Source organism: Fonsecaea nubica (genome assembly GCF_001646965.1).
Source record: "Fonsecaea nubica strain CBS 269.64 chromosome Unknown Scaff20, whole genome shotgun sequence".
In the NCBI taxonomy this organism is placed as follows: Eukaryota; Fungi; Ascomycota; class Eurotiomycetes; order Chaetothyriales; family Herpotrichiellaceae; genus Fonsecaea; species Fonsecaea nubica.
This window is the reverse complement of record NW_019173693.1, coordinates 135,656-149,787: the sequence shown is the minus strand read 5'-3', so window position 1 is coordinate 149,787 and position 14,132 is coordinate 135,656. Positions and strand designations below refer to the sequence as shown.

The window sequence follows — 14,132 nt, the reverse complement described above, 5'->3', positions numbered from 1 at the left end:
CCAAATGTACGACATACCTTGAGAAACGTTTTTCTTTCCTGCCTGCCTTGGGCGCTTTCGGCGAGGACAAGTCACACGAGACCCGCATCAGATACCCGACAGCCAGGTTTGGAGGCACTAGACCAAACCAAGAATGAAAGCGACAGTGATTACGACCAATGATAATGATAATGATACCAGCACAAACACCACACCCCCCAAAAAACCAAGCAACCCTTGAGTTCAGCTTGTGACGCAGGCATCCCATTCGGTGGACCTGAATAAAGGACCGCCGTCTATTGTATTTTCTTTTCTTTTCAATTTTGTTCATGCTAGGTCTCAAATGTCTGGCCTAAATCAAGACAGCAACTCAAGACAGAGACAGTGATAGCGTCAGAGATAGCATAGGTGGTGACCAAAAGGCACACGCCAGAATAAATCATAGTTTGCAAACGTGCCTCCATTCCCCATGTTGCTGCACTTCTGGTTAATACCGGTGGGATAGTTCTTCCCTGCGACAGAGGCTCGAAACCGAATAATAGTCCATGTTAATATTGCGTAGGCAAATTATCATAGCCAGTACAGCTTCCAACTGTACCCAGGATGGAGCCTCGAAGGCTCGAAAGCCTTGCAGTAAAATGTCGTTATGCAGCCAATCGGCAAACACTGGGACCACGGCCATATTGCTTCTGATCGATGCGTCCATGCAATATCTGGTCGATGGTCATATGGCCTACACCATCTAGATTTTTGGACTTGAGGTTAAGCTTTCATCTAGTTGGGGAGAGGCTGATGATGCACTAAGCCTAATCCGGAATCTCGAGCCTGGTCCCACAGAGAGTTCAACGGGAGTTCCCATGCGAGCAAAGGATCTGAGACAAGCCAAGCGAAAGAATTTTTGCTGTATTTGTGGAGAACTTGCACAGCCTTGCAGCTCGCATGACCCTCTTCACCTGTTCTTGCAGGGGGTTACATCTGGGGAAAAATGGCTCGTCTTGTCACCACCACCATCGTCATAGGTCTGGGCTGTTTCTAAGTATACCACAAGGAACACCACGGAAAGTTTGGAAAAATGTGACTGTAAGTCTGTGGATTGAGCCTCATAACGTGAAAACATGTGACCACCTACCTAAGCATAGGTCAGTCCCAGCCTCTTGTTTTAGTTCGTCAATAGTACTGAGGTCAATCGGTCAACCTTTCCCTCTTGAACATATAAAGGGTCGTATCCGTCTGGTTCACTGCATTCGGTCACTTCCAACACCATCACGGTCATCAAGAGCAGAGATTGATCATAAAGCATACCAAGTCGCAACACCGACAAGTCTTGAATCAGTTCACATCACACGAATTCTCTGTCTCACTCAACCCAACCATGCTCTTCCTCTCCACGGCCGCGGCCTCGTTGGCCCTCCTCTCCACCGCCAGTGCCGTTCCCCTCAAGGCCGAAAAGCGACAAGACGCCGTCGACGTCACGTTTGGCCTGGTTGTCGGCAACGTAGACCTCTTCGACAGCAACGAGGTCCAGTACTTTGGTTTCTCGTACGCCAACAACTCGGCGTACTTTGGCCAGATCCGGTACCAGACGTACTCGGAGCCGCTGGTCATGGCCGGGGCGCACGTCGGCGGCGACACGCAGGGCACCTTGGTCTTCGACTCGATCCACTCGAGCCCCACGGGCTGGCAGAACGGCTACATCCAGCCGGACAAGACGGCGCCGTTGCAGTTCACCGTCCCTCACACGGGCGGCAGCGTCCCCGCCGACGCCGCCTCCACGGGCTTCTCCTTCGGCCAGGCGGGTTCGCTGCTGTGGAACGGCGAGAACAAGTTCTGGGCCTGCCAGAACCCGGAACTCCAAGCCCTCAACACCTACCAGATCTGGTGGAACGGGGCTGGCGAGTTTCCCCTCGGCGTCGACTGCAAGGGTCCCATTGACGCCAACATGGTTGCTGGCTGCTAAGGCAGGACAAACTAAGCGGCTCGGGATTCGCCCGACCCATCCCTTTTTCTCGCATTGCCATGGAGTTTTGTTGGTCTAGTCTTTTTGCTTTTTGTCGTCTGCATTGCACGAGGTAAATTGGTCGGTGCTTGTTATCTGAATGATTTCTCATCGGTTCTGATAATCGTCAGGTGCTGGATAGTACTCAATATCGTATACTTAATCACCCTCAAGACGCACAAGACTCACGTGTGAGGCGATTCTTTTCGAATAAGATTACGGAATCGGAAAAAAGAAAAGAAAAGAAATAGTCTAGAGGAAAACGATCAATTGTATATTGCCTACCACTACGACAAAAGCCTTCATACTGTCAGACCTTTGGAAACAATCATTGAGGAAAAACCTCTAAAAAAAAAAACCTCCCCACACCCCCGAGCCTCACTTACCTTGTCGGCTTGGCTGCTTTTCGCCAAACGTCTTTATTGTCGTCGAGGTCAGTAGTAGCCTGCCACTGCCACCTCACGTCTGTTTGGTTAGCTTTCTAGCCGGGCCGTCTCATTGCTTACCTCTTTTACAAGATTCACTTGAGATGATAATGTATCTCCTCAAATTGGGGAAAGGGACCTCAGGGGAACTTATTTGCTGGAATAGTGGTAGGGGCTGTCCGCCTCGGAAACTGCGCCGCGTCTTCCACACTTTCCGTTGGCGTCACGAAACGTGCCACCATAAAGCCCGTACTCTGCCTTGACCACCGCAGTCACAGCGGTGGCCAAGCGGTCAAAGTCTTCGGAGGACCAGTTAAAATCAGAGCGTATGTCGGACGAGCCAGAGCCAGAGCCAGAGCCAGAACCATGGTTCTTGCCCGAAGACGACCCGCCGCCGGATTTCGAATCAGAAGGCATTGTCAAGGGGTAATTGGAATTTGATGGGTTTTCGGAATAGTTGGTGAGAGTGTTGATAGGTCTTGGCCTTTTGGAAGTTGAGAAGAGCGGTGGGATTGAGTAGAGCTGGAGTCTTTGAGAATTTCTTTTCTTGCCTCAAAGATGAAGGTGTTGATTTTGTTGCGGAGCTTTTGGTATGAGGAGAAGCACTGGATCGTGGAATACTTCGAGATATTTATGGGCCCCCAGAATCGAGTCCCCATGGTAAGAGACGGGGTGGTACACAATGGGTCAATGCCTTTCGAGGGAGCAGCCTCAGACAATGCCTCATTGAGGCAGCATGAGGTTCAGGAATACAAAGCCAATATCAATGGGGAAAAGACCTACATCCTGTCATCCATCAATGAGTCTTTGTTAGCCTTCTCTGCGGCGTTCAAGGAGACATTCTAGTTGCATAAAGTCTTGGACAATGCTTCACTCGTGCCTTCAAGTCCTTCATTGTTCTTCCACAAAGACCGTACGAAGAGAGACCATCTGACTCCTGGAACTGTAGCGGGGCTGACAGAGAGCCTGACAGGTTGAAGGTTTCTCCCGTGAAGTGTTGAAATGTTGGCTTAATATGTGCTGAATTGAGTTAAAAAAACTCAGGGCGAGGAAGAGTTGTACGTAGTCTGGTTGAGCTGCCCAAGTCTAGATGAGTATTGGGGTGCGCCTTGCACGAGTATCACTCACAGCTTAGTGGTCCAAAGAGAACATGAAGCATTCGAGGAACCTACGAGGACGCTAATAGCTTGTGTGGCTTTCCGGATGGGGCAATAGCGACATTTTAGTCTCTGTTAGCCCCAACCTTGTCGCCAAGTCTGCCAGGGTCTGGATTTCTACATTCGGTATCTTGTCACTCGTTACCTTTTCTGCTTGAGCATTCGAGATAGATTGCTGCTAGCCCTTGAAGTTTGTGAAGCAGAACGGCTGGGTCATGATTCATGATGGTGATGGCGCTTCTGGATCTAGTCAGACCCCAGACTGCGATTGCTATTCCCCGCACCCAGCTGCTTTATCGAGGTGTCCTTTGCGAAAACCGCGTCATAAGTGGCACGCAATCAGTAACACCGCACATACCATTTCTCAGCTGGGTTGTTTGCCCCTTCCCCAGCCGTCACATTTTGGTCCAAACATGAATCCATGCCTTGAATGTGTCGAGGACTTTTGATGATACGTATCACGTGTACCCGTGACGCGAACGCGTCGCGTCACGTCACGTAGCCTATATTTTCGCGATGGAGTGCGCCCCGCCGAGACGAATATACGCCAGGCCACCTTTCACACAATAACCCTTGACTTGCTCCTGCCAGCCTCCCTTTTGTGAAAGTATAGCATGTATGTGTCATGTCCGGGGCTGTTCGGTCGATCACGAGCACTAAACGAAAGACCACGCCTGCACCTACAGCGGCGAGGAAGCGACAACGACCAAATGGTACGGAAACCACCTCTAGCGCTCGACCCTCGAAGAACCAACGGACTCTGACCCAAGTCGAATGGATCTCCACCTTCTCTCCGAGCTTCGACGACTGCGACATGCAGTATCTAGATGACGTGAAAAAGCCGGCACCGGCACCAAAACGGCCCCGTCCGAGAGCACAAAAGCCTGATTCTACGTTGACGCAGATGGATTTCTTCGGTTCGACACCTCGAGACTATCAAGAAATTGATGACACTATGATCGATGATTCAAAATGGGAACGTGACAATTGCGTTGTGCCACAACTGGATGGAACATACGACAGCCCGAGGAGGCCTCGAAAACGCAAAGCGACTCCGAAGGCCACCAGTCTGCCAGGCCAGAAGACCGAGCCCTCCAACCAAGATAGCCAGGCAGAGTATAGACCCAGGAAGAAAAAGAAAAAGGTGGGATTCGCAGATAATGGGAGCGCAGAGGCAACTCGAAGGTCATCTAAGCGACTGGCAGTAAAGGATGAAGTTCTCTCAGATCCGGCGAAGAACTTCGACTATTTTGCGCAGGCATTGACCGATCAGATAGAAGACAGAAAATACCACGCCGCGGATGAATCCTTGGACCGCCCTTTGGAGATTGAGGACTCAACAGATGAGGTGGAGATTAGATCCGATACGGTTTTGGGAAAGGAGGACTCTGCCCTGCCCGAAACGCCAAAGCGGAAGACGAACGTCGTTCTCTCAAGCCAGTCCCCGGAAAGCCTATGTGAGAGTACACACAAGAGCAACCGAAAGACCCCCGAAACCCTTTCCACACTTCGCCGAGCACCATTAGCTGAACGATCGGTCAATATACCTGCGGAAGCCTCTCCAACTAGGAAGGAAATGAAAAGGTCGCGGACTCCGAGGCGTGGTTCGCCGAAGAGCAAGGTGATCGTCCTGAAGCTTCCAAAGCGCGACCAGCCTCGACGTCCCGCACGTATTGAGGATTCTCAAGTCAATTTGTGGTCAATTCCGTCATCCTCGCCAGAGTTTACAAGACCTGCTACCACTGTCCAAGCACCCACGACTTCCAACAAAGCGACCGAGGATTTTGAAATTCCTCCCACAAGCCAACTGCAGGAAAGTGGATTGACTACTTTGGTTTCCGGGAGTGAGGACAATCTGCCAAACTTGAGTCAGCTTTTTGCGAGCAGGAGCGGTGGCTCAAGGGAAGACATTGCCGTGGACTCTCTACAAGAAGAAAACCCAAGTGTGATTGTTCGAGACTTGGCTGACGCTCATTCTCCGCCAACCAAGTCCACTGCTCCAGGTCTTGACTGCTTCATCAGATCTTCGCCGCCCGTTCTCGCAGAGACACAGGATCCGAATGAGCACGCGCGTGAATCCTTGGAGGAAATTTGCGACGCTGCAGATTTCGGCTCGCCAATTGCAAACGATACGCAGTTCAATATCCAGATCCTGCATCGGGTGTCATCCCCTATCCAACCAGAGCAATTTCCTGAGCAGTCAGACGCCGGATCCAATGCTGTTCTATCCTCCGCTCAGCCGCCGAATGGTTGTAAAGGTGCCGGTAAAGAGGGTGAAGCTCCACACTCTGGTGGCCCAGACATTGATCAAGTGCACCCTTCGGATTCGCCACTATTGATTCCTACTCTGCTAGGAGGATGCAGCGCAGATGCAGAAGGCGAGGCATCTGAGGTACACGACGAGGAAGCAGAAGAGGTACCTTTGCCAAAACCCGTGTTTGTACATCCAGCAAGCACACATCGGAAGATGGCACAGGCGCCACGGAGCGACAACTTCCATACCTCTTCACCTACCCTTTCATTTGGAAGACACGTCACGCAAAGATCTGTTTATCCCGCGTCAATTCCTCACCCGTCACAAATATCGACCCAAGATATCACGCAAGGATTTCTCCCACAATCATCGCTTCCACAATTGCCTCAGGAAGGGTTGCTCGAAGGCGAACCTGACAAGATTTCGATCAAAGACTCCAGTTCTTCGAGCATTCCGCTCAGTCAGATTCCCCAGCATGTTGGGCCGGAGGAATCTCAACTGAATGGCAACATCAACACGGCTCAAGAATTTAGTTCTGAAGATGATTTTGATCTTGACCTAGATCCACCTTCACTGCCAGTTCAGCCATCTCGAGCACCTGCTGCTCTTCTTCAACAGCATACCGAGCAACTCATGGCGCACAAAGTTAGATCGGGAACTCCGACACTGGTCAAAGACAGTCACGTTTTCAAATGTGAGGAGTCTCTGCAATGCTCACAACCCGGAGAAACTCAATCTGGACCCGAATCAACAGCCGCGCACTCGCCCGAACCCTCCCTACCATCCTCTCCAGAACGGCTAGCACCGTTGCAGAAACAGTATTCACCTATCCCTGGATTCGACAACGACACGCAATCGAATTTTACGCAGAATGGACACGTCACGGCCGCGTATATTCATCGACAGCGCGAGTCTGGGATATTCCCGAAATGGTTTGTTCCCACGCCGTTCCAGGTCCCAGGTTATACGAGAAGGAAATAGACTGCAGTTCGTTATAACTCGGCGGGAAATTGGTGTTGACGTTGACTGTTTGAGCTTTTTCGTCCCTTTGCTGGTTCAGGAGCTGTCCCGATTTCTCGGTAGCATGAATTTGTGTTTCTGCGCACCGGGTCATCCCATGGTAAGCCCATGGTAAAGCATGCATCGCATTCTTTGTACATCTTCTGTTGTCTTTTGCCATCTGGGAAATTGTGGCATGGGTCTGTCGTGTGCAATGGCACTGTTTCTGGCAGTTTGTGAATGGATCGAGTTACCTTGCGCAGCATGAGCTACAAGGCACTGATGAAAAGGTCAAATTAGGCAAGAAGGAGTTTTTGCAGGTGAATGACCGAGTGAAATACCACTTAGAAATATCTCGCTCGCTTTAAAAAGAGGAAAAAGTCCTAACTCCTGAAGAGTCTTAACGCTTCGACCTCTCCCGTATCCTCATCGTCTACACGCAGCCCATCCACTCCACCCGTGTTGTCGTCTTTAACACTGTCTCTTTCCCGCTCGTCCAGTGCCCCAACTTTGCCCAATAGACTGCCGAAGAACTCGTCACGGGCCGGCTCGGTCCACGTCGAGCGATCCTCGGGCGCCATGAAGTTCTCCAGCTTCTCGTGCACCGTGTACCGGACCTTGCGGCCTTTGCTGGCCTTGGTGTCGACCCTCTTGTGCTTGCTGCCCGACACGTGGAGCTTGGTCGGCAGCACCGACATGCCGGCGGGGCCGTCGGTGAGGATGGCGCCGGAGCGCGAAGCGATGAGGTCACGCAGCAGGGATTGGTAGAATGGCCCGTCATCGTACGTCTGGGTCGCGGGCGAGAAGGACTGGGCGACGAGTTTGGAGGACTCGGTCGCGAGATAGGTGTCGAGCACGTCTGTGAGGCGCGAGGTCGTGGTCGACTGGTGGGAGGCCCTGAGCAGTTTCGACCGCGGCGCGGGATCGACCACCGGCTGGGTTTTGGCGTGCCATTTGTCGATCACGCTGCGGCGGTGAGCGTGGGCGTCCGCTTCGAGGAGGGTGTAATGCTCCCAGAGCTCCGGGAGCGGAGTTGTTCTTGTCGGGTTGAGCGGACGTTTTCGCTTCAGAGTCTTCTTTTCGGGCCTGTCATCAGAAGACGACAAGGGCCCTTCTCGGGCGGACAGGATGGCTATGCGGATGGAGTCGACGGTTGACCACAGCGCCAACGCGGCATCTTCAGCTTGTTTCGCTGCCGTCTTCACCTCCTCTTCGTCGGCCAGGGGTGAAGGCAGGTCGTTCATGGCCGCGATGCCTTTCTGCAGCTTGATCCTGGCATCGAGGAGGCGATCAAAGGTTTGCCGCTGTTGCTTGACTGCTTGACCTTTTTTGACGTCGGCAGCGGCGCCAGCTGACAATGCCGACGCCAGCGCTGCTGTCGATGCAGAGCCGAATGCGGCTTTCCTCAATTCTTCGCGCTCCGCGCTTCGAGTGGATTTTCCGGCTCGTGTTGGAGGTGGTGAGGCGGCTGACGATATCGAGGAAGACGAGGAAGCGCCATCGTCGTCGTCGTCGTTCATGCCAATGTCAGAGTCGTCCAAAGAGTGCTCCTCTGATTCATACTCCTCCGTCTCATCTAGCGAGTCTTCCCCCGTTCCATTGATATCCTTCTGTGTCCTCGCCTCGCGCTCCTGAAGACCAAGATCCTTGAACCGTTTTGCATCGTCTGCGCCGAGGGGTTCATCCTTCTCGGAATCTTCATCTTGATCCACTCCTGACCCTTCCGAGATCCCTTCAGAACCAGACATCTCCCCATGCCGGGAAGCAAAGGGATCTTCGTCCTGTTCTTCGTCGACGGGCGCAAAGGGGTCATCGTCCTCCTCATTTTCAAGTGCGCTGCGACTTACAGCCACTCCTCCATATTTTGCGTCCAGCGATGGCTGCTCTGGCTGCCTCAGTGTGCTCTTTCCCACGGTTTCATAATGCGCCCGGCTGAAGTCTTCTTGTAGGTCTGGTTCGTTTCCGGAGTCTTCGTCGTCGCTCGGGCGCAAGTCGTATGCATCGTCTTCCGGGTCATAATCTGGCAGGTGTTAGTGCACGAAGAAGGAAAACCAGCAAATTCCATGACTTCAACGACTGACCTTTTACTTTCTTCCGCTCCAGATCTGCGAATTGCTCCCGAAGACTCGGCATTTTATCACGGTGCTCTACAAGGTGACGAACGTCGCGGTGTCACTGGGTCTTTTTCTGCAATCGAAATAATTTTTGTTGGAGAATTTCGCCGCAAGGATTCCCCGCAGGCCCAACGCCACGCGCTGATAGGGGGCTTGAATCCTTAGGAGCCTCAGTACAACAGCCACCCATTCCCCGGATGATACCAGAATTTAAATGTTGTTCATTTGTTGCACTTCCCAAAATTAAGCTAAAATTCGGCTGAATAGTTCAGAGGTAGAATTCTTGCTTTGGGAGCATTAACGTCTTGATTGTAAGAGGTCCTGGGGTATGTTGGCACTGCACTCTCAACAATCAATACTGATGGGTAACTAACTCTCTACTTCAGTTCAATTCCCAGTTCAGCCCTATCTGTAAGATTTTTTTGGATTGGAATTTTTCTACCTTTTTTTTTGTTCGAGACAACGCCTACTATTTCATCTGGTATTCAAATCTCCAAGAGGCAGAATTGTTTTCATCGGTGCAACGGAACCGGGTGTGTGATCACGTGGCTGTCGTTTGACGACATCAGGCAGCTACGTCGATCCTTTACAAACGCAAGTTGTTGGCTTCCTCGACATTATTAATGACATCGAGTCCATGTCCCTGACCTATCCCTTGACTGACTCGCCTCTTGGATAACAGTATTTGTTCGGCCGCATCAGACACACTCGCACAGGAAAAGCTCTCTGCTTACAATGAGTCACGGTCGCCACATGCTCGGACGCAATGCCACGCAGGACGAGTCGGCCGGCCGCAAGATCGACAAGGGCTACGCGTCAGTCTGCTCGTCAACTCCAAAAAACCGAAGATGATATCCCAGAAGTCTATGGCGACATGCTCGCCGAAGCTGTCGCCGAGGAACAGGCGTCTGCCTCTGACCCGCGGCCCACCAAGCGGCGGAAGATAAGCGAGGACCCGGCGGCTGAAATCTCACTCGACTTTGATCTATTTGGCTCGTCGACAGATGCCCAGGTCATTGACAATACGGGGCCTGCCAACGACGCGCCGCCGAAGCTTCAACAGGTCGTCTTCGATGATTTCGAGGTTTCGGACGAATCCGATGCTGAGTTCGAAGATGTGGATCTCGAGGCAGCCGTGAATGATGTTGTTGACGATCAGCAACTCGAACAGAAGACTCTTGAGCTCGACTTATCCAAGAACAGTACGCCGAGGCGTTCTATACAACGACGCAAGCCTGTCGGTCTGGCAGAGCGCAGGTTTCGGTTGGATGCACACAAGGCACACCTTGTGTTATTGCTGGCGCACCTCAACTGCCGTAACAGATGGTGCAACAGTGAGTCGGTGCATTCCATCTTGAAGCCTCTCGTACCTCGCAAAGTGATCTCGTTACTTCACGTCGACGAGTCCAAGCCTCAGTACCAGAGATCGCATTCGTTCAACAAGGGTATTGAGGAGGTCTGTGCCATCTGGAGACAGCAATGGAACATTACCGCGCGAGGCATGAAACGGGCTTTCTGGAGAGATGACATCGACGTTGTCAAGGAGAGTGACGATGCGGAGGACTTGATTGACTTTGACGACTTCAAGGCCGCAGCGGTCTCTCGCTCTGGTTCGAGAGATCTGGGAGCCCAATTATTCTGCGCACTACTACGCTCAGTCGCAGTAGATGTCCGATTGGTATGTTCACTTCAGGTCTTGCCGTTCTCTGCAATTGCCAAAGGGCAAACTCCAGAAAAGCCCAAACCTCAATACATCTATGCGCCTCCCCAGACTTTTGGTTCAGCCGCGAAAGACACGGACGTCACCACCAGAGTCGCACGGACGCCAAATCCCAAGAAGAGGAAAATTGTTGAATCTCCGTTTCCCATCTTCTGGGTCGAAGTCTTCTCTCCTTCTGTACAGACGTGGATCCCGCTGGATCCTCTCGTCCGCAACACAATCAACAAGCCGAAGACCGGGTTTGAACCTCCTGCATCGGACCAACTCAATAGTATGACTTACGTTGTTGCATTTGAAGACGACGAATCTGCTCGAGACGTCACGAGGCGCTACACTCAGTGGTACAACGCAAAGACACGAAAGCAACGGGTCGAAAGTACAAAGGGTGGCGAGAAATGGTGGGAGGTGACAATGAACGTCTTCCAGAAACCCTTTAGTGAGACACGAGATGAGATCGAGGATGCGAGTCTGCTCAAGCGCGCCGAAAGTGAGCCCATGCCGAAAAACATGCAGGATTTTAGAGGACACCCGGTGTATGTTCTGGAACGGCACTTGCGACTGAACGAGGTCATACATCCTCGACATGAGGTCGGTAAAGTGAGTGCTGGACCCTCGAAGAGTGCAAAGCTTGAGAGTGTGTTCCGCAGACGAAACGTACACGTTTGTCGGACTGCGGATGCGTGGTACCGGCGTGGCCGTGATGTCAAACAAGGAGAGCAGCCGCTGAAACGCGTAGTCCCTAAGAGACAGCGGAATCAGGACGGCCCAAGTACCGAACACATGGAGGATGAAGACGAGGGCCTTCAAGGAATGGCTCTCTATGCTGAATATCAGACCAGCCTCTACGAGCCACCCCCCGTTGTCGATGAGAAGATTCCTCGCAATGCCTACGGCAACCTGGATGTCTACGTTCCGTCAATGATACCGGCTGGTGCAGTCCACATTCGCCATCCGCTCGCATCAGCAGCGGCTCGCGTTCTCGGCATTGACTATGCAGATGCAGTGACGGGATTTCACTTCAAAGGTCGACAGGGCACGGCCGTTGTCGATGGTGTGGTGGTAAGCATGAATATGACCAACGCCATGATCAACGTGATTGAGGGCTTAGAGTCCCAAGCGACCGAGGAGGTGCAGGAAGCGAGAACTAGAATTATTTTGGCGATGTGGAAAAGATGGCTCACTGCTTTGCGCGTGCATGAGCATGTACATCGGCAATACGGAGACCGCGGTCATGGCACAAAGGACGACGCTGGTGGTGGTGCAGCAAAAGTCACCGTCTCTCGAGAAGAGGAAGATGGTGGCGGATTCATGATGGATCAAGCAGACCTGGATGAACGCGAAGCATCTGTTGACACTGTTCCTTCAACGGCGCCAAACCTGAAACCACTCAACCAGCTTCTTCCCCCGAAAGTCGTGCATCAAGATGTGATTGTTGTTATGTCTCCGAACAAGTTCAGCCGACTGCCTTCCCCTGTTCGGACAAGGTCCCATGACCGTATCGTAGGGGAATCACCAAATGCGACCAACAGTGGCGGGATGCTCCTTGATGCGGACGACGCGGGCGGTGGCTTCATCTCCGAGAATGGTACGAGCCTGCACCGTCCAGCAAACCAAAGGCACGAACGTGCGGTTTCCCCAGATGGTAAACTCCCCAACGATGAAGCTGGTGGTTTCATTGCCGAAGAGGACAATGAAGGAGGTGGCTTCCTAGCCGAAGACGAGGAGGCAGACACCGAATCCCATAGGCGGTCTGTAACGGGTCATGGCGACCCGATCCAGGCAGCGGAAACCGCTGAGATGCTATTTGAGACACACTACGCGTCAAGCACCGAGAAGCTGAACAAAACCGGTGCGGGAAATGCGACCGCGGCCGCTGCCGGAGATAGCAGTGCCGAGCCCCGGAGCATATCGACCGGAGAAGGCGGAGGACGAAGAGAGGATCCAGCAATCTCGACGTGCTCAGTGCAAATTCCTGATGCGGATGTCGTGGCGTTGTGTGGTCAGCCACGGTCAATCAACGCCACGCTCGACCCGCCACATCCGAGCCTTGGGAGCGGGGAGACGACCGCAGGTGAAGACCAAGGGGGAGAAGGAGGAGGAGAAGAAGAGCAAGCGAGAGGCCAAAGTTCGCGCTCTGGTTCTGGTTCTGGTTCTGCTACTGCCTCTGTGGCGGGTTCTCTGCTCTCCCACGACCCTGAAGAAGACGACGCCGAACCCGAGTGGCTGCTCAGTAGTTTGGGCGAGTTGGATTAGATGGGTTTCTTGTGATTACTCGTACTCGGTAGACGATGACGAGACGGGTAAGTGAGTCCGCGTACTCGTACCTGCAAGTCCATGATGCATGGACCGTGTTTCCTCTACGAGGTAGAGGAGGGTATAACTAACGGGGAGGGAGGTAGGCAGGGGAAGGAACTCGTTCTTCTCGCTCCATTTACCCAACTAGGTAACATTACCACTTGCCAGGGTAATAACTAGAGTACCAAGAGTACCTCCCGAATCGTACATGACTACAATAATATTATATTACATATGTACAAATGTACATACATACCTCGTATCCGGTACATACATACACGCAGAACGGAGTCCGCACATACATATTACAGACCGACCGACCGACCGAGCGACAGCACAAGTTTACTGCCTATTCGGGTCTTTGCTTCCTATCTGGGTACCTATCGAGCTAATAATATTATGTATGCATGTTCCTATCTAGGCAATGGGTACGCGGTATTACTTTGTTACTTACTTACTTCTTGTACCTTGTCCCTCGTACTCGGTGCTCGGTTCTATGTATATTCGAGACATGCATTGCACTGCACAGCACGCACGCACGCCCTGCACGGCGTCTTCCTTGCGATTAATTATTGCTTGCGTTTTTACCTACCTGCCGATTTACCTAGCAGCCTAGCAGCCTAGCTAGGTAAATGGGAAGTGGGACCTCGGTTTGTTTGGTTACCGAGTAGGGAGTACCGAGTACTTGGCACAGAGTACTGAGGTACCTCGCACTGCGTACAGAGTAACCTCGTCTTGAGGACTATCTGGCTATTTGACGCGCTTGCTCGCTCACTCGCTTGCTGGAAAGAAAGGGAGAAGAAAGAAAGCAAGACACAGGCGGAATGAATGATTGAACGAGTCAATGAATGGGAAATCATGAATATAATCAAATCAAGTAAAACAGACACACACAAGGAATCACAACACAACACATTAGGGGGGAGAGGCTGGCTGAGCTGGCAGAGTCGCTCAACAACATGGAAGAAAATCCCATCGACAACAAACACCACGCCACATGATAGGGACAAGAACAAAGGGCTCGCTGATAACTCGTCATCCCAAACCAAATCGAAACACCCTTCTCTTCTTCTTCTTCGCCAAATACCTCGTTCCCGGCCCGCGTGAGACTGACAACAGGCTGACCGCCTCAAAAGACATCCCATACATGTCCTCGATTATTCCTGCACATCCCGACTCCGCCCGGTGAAACC

At 52.2% G+C, this 14,132-nt stretch overlaps 4 protein-coding genes across 4 annotated transcripts; 3 read left to right on the top strand and 1 right to left on the bottom strand.

Annotated features, from left to right (window-relative positions):
* Positions 1-1,351: 1,351 nt before the first annotated feature.
* On the top strand, positions 1,352-1,936 carry AYO20_04004 (hypothetical protein; the record flags this gene model as incomplete). The annotated part of the gene is made up of 1 exon (XM_022642303.1): positions 1,352-1,936. The coding sequence occupies one exon, from the start codon at positions 1,352-1,354 to the stop codon at positions 1,934-1,936; it is 585 nt and encodes a 194-aa protein (XP_022501684.1).
* Positions 1,937-4,182: 2,246 nt separating this feature from the next.
* Positions 4,183-6,792, top strand: AYO20_04003 (hypothetical protein; the record flags this gene model as incomplete). The annotated part of the gene is made up of 1 exon (XM_022642302.1): positions 4,183-6,792. One exon carries the CDS (start codon positions 4,183-4,185, stop codon positions 6,790-6,792), a length of 2,610 nt encoding a protein of 869 aa, XP_022501683.1.
* Positions 6,793-7,193: 401 nt separating this feature from the next.
* Positions 7,194-8,943, bottom strand: AYO20_04002 (hypothetical protein; the record flags this gene model as incomplete). The annotated part of the gene is made up of 2 exons (XM_022642301.1): positions 7,194-8,830; positions 8,892-8,943. 2 exons carry the CDS (start codon positions 8,941-8,943, stop codon positions 7,194-7,196), a joined length of 1,689 nt encoding a protein of 562 aa, XP_022501682.1.
* A 747-nt stretch (positions 8,944-9,690) lies between these two features.
* On the top strand, positions 9,691-12,897 carry AYO20_04001 (hypothetical protein; the record flags this gene model as incomplete). Its single annotated transcript, XM_022642300.1, has 1 exon — positions 9,691-12,897. One exon carries the CDS (start codon positions 9,691-9,693, stop codon positions 12,895-12,897), a length of 3,207 nt encoding a protein of 1,068 aa, XP_022501681.1.
* Positions 12,898-14,132: the final 1,235 nt, after the last annotated feature.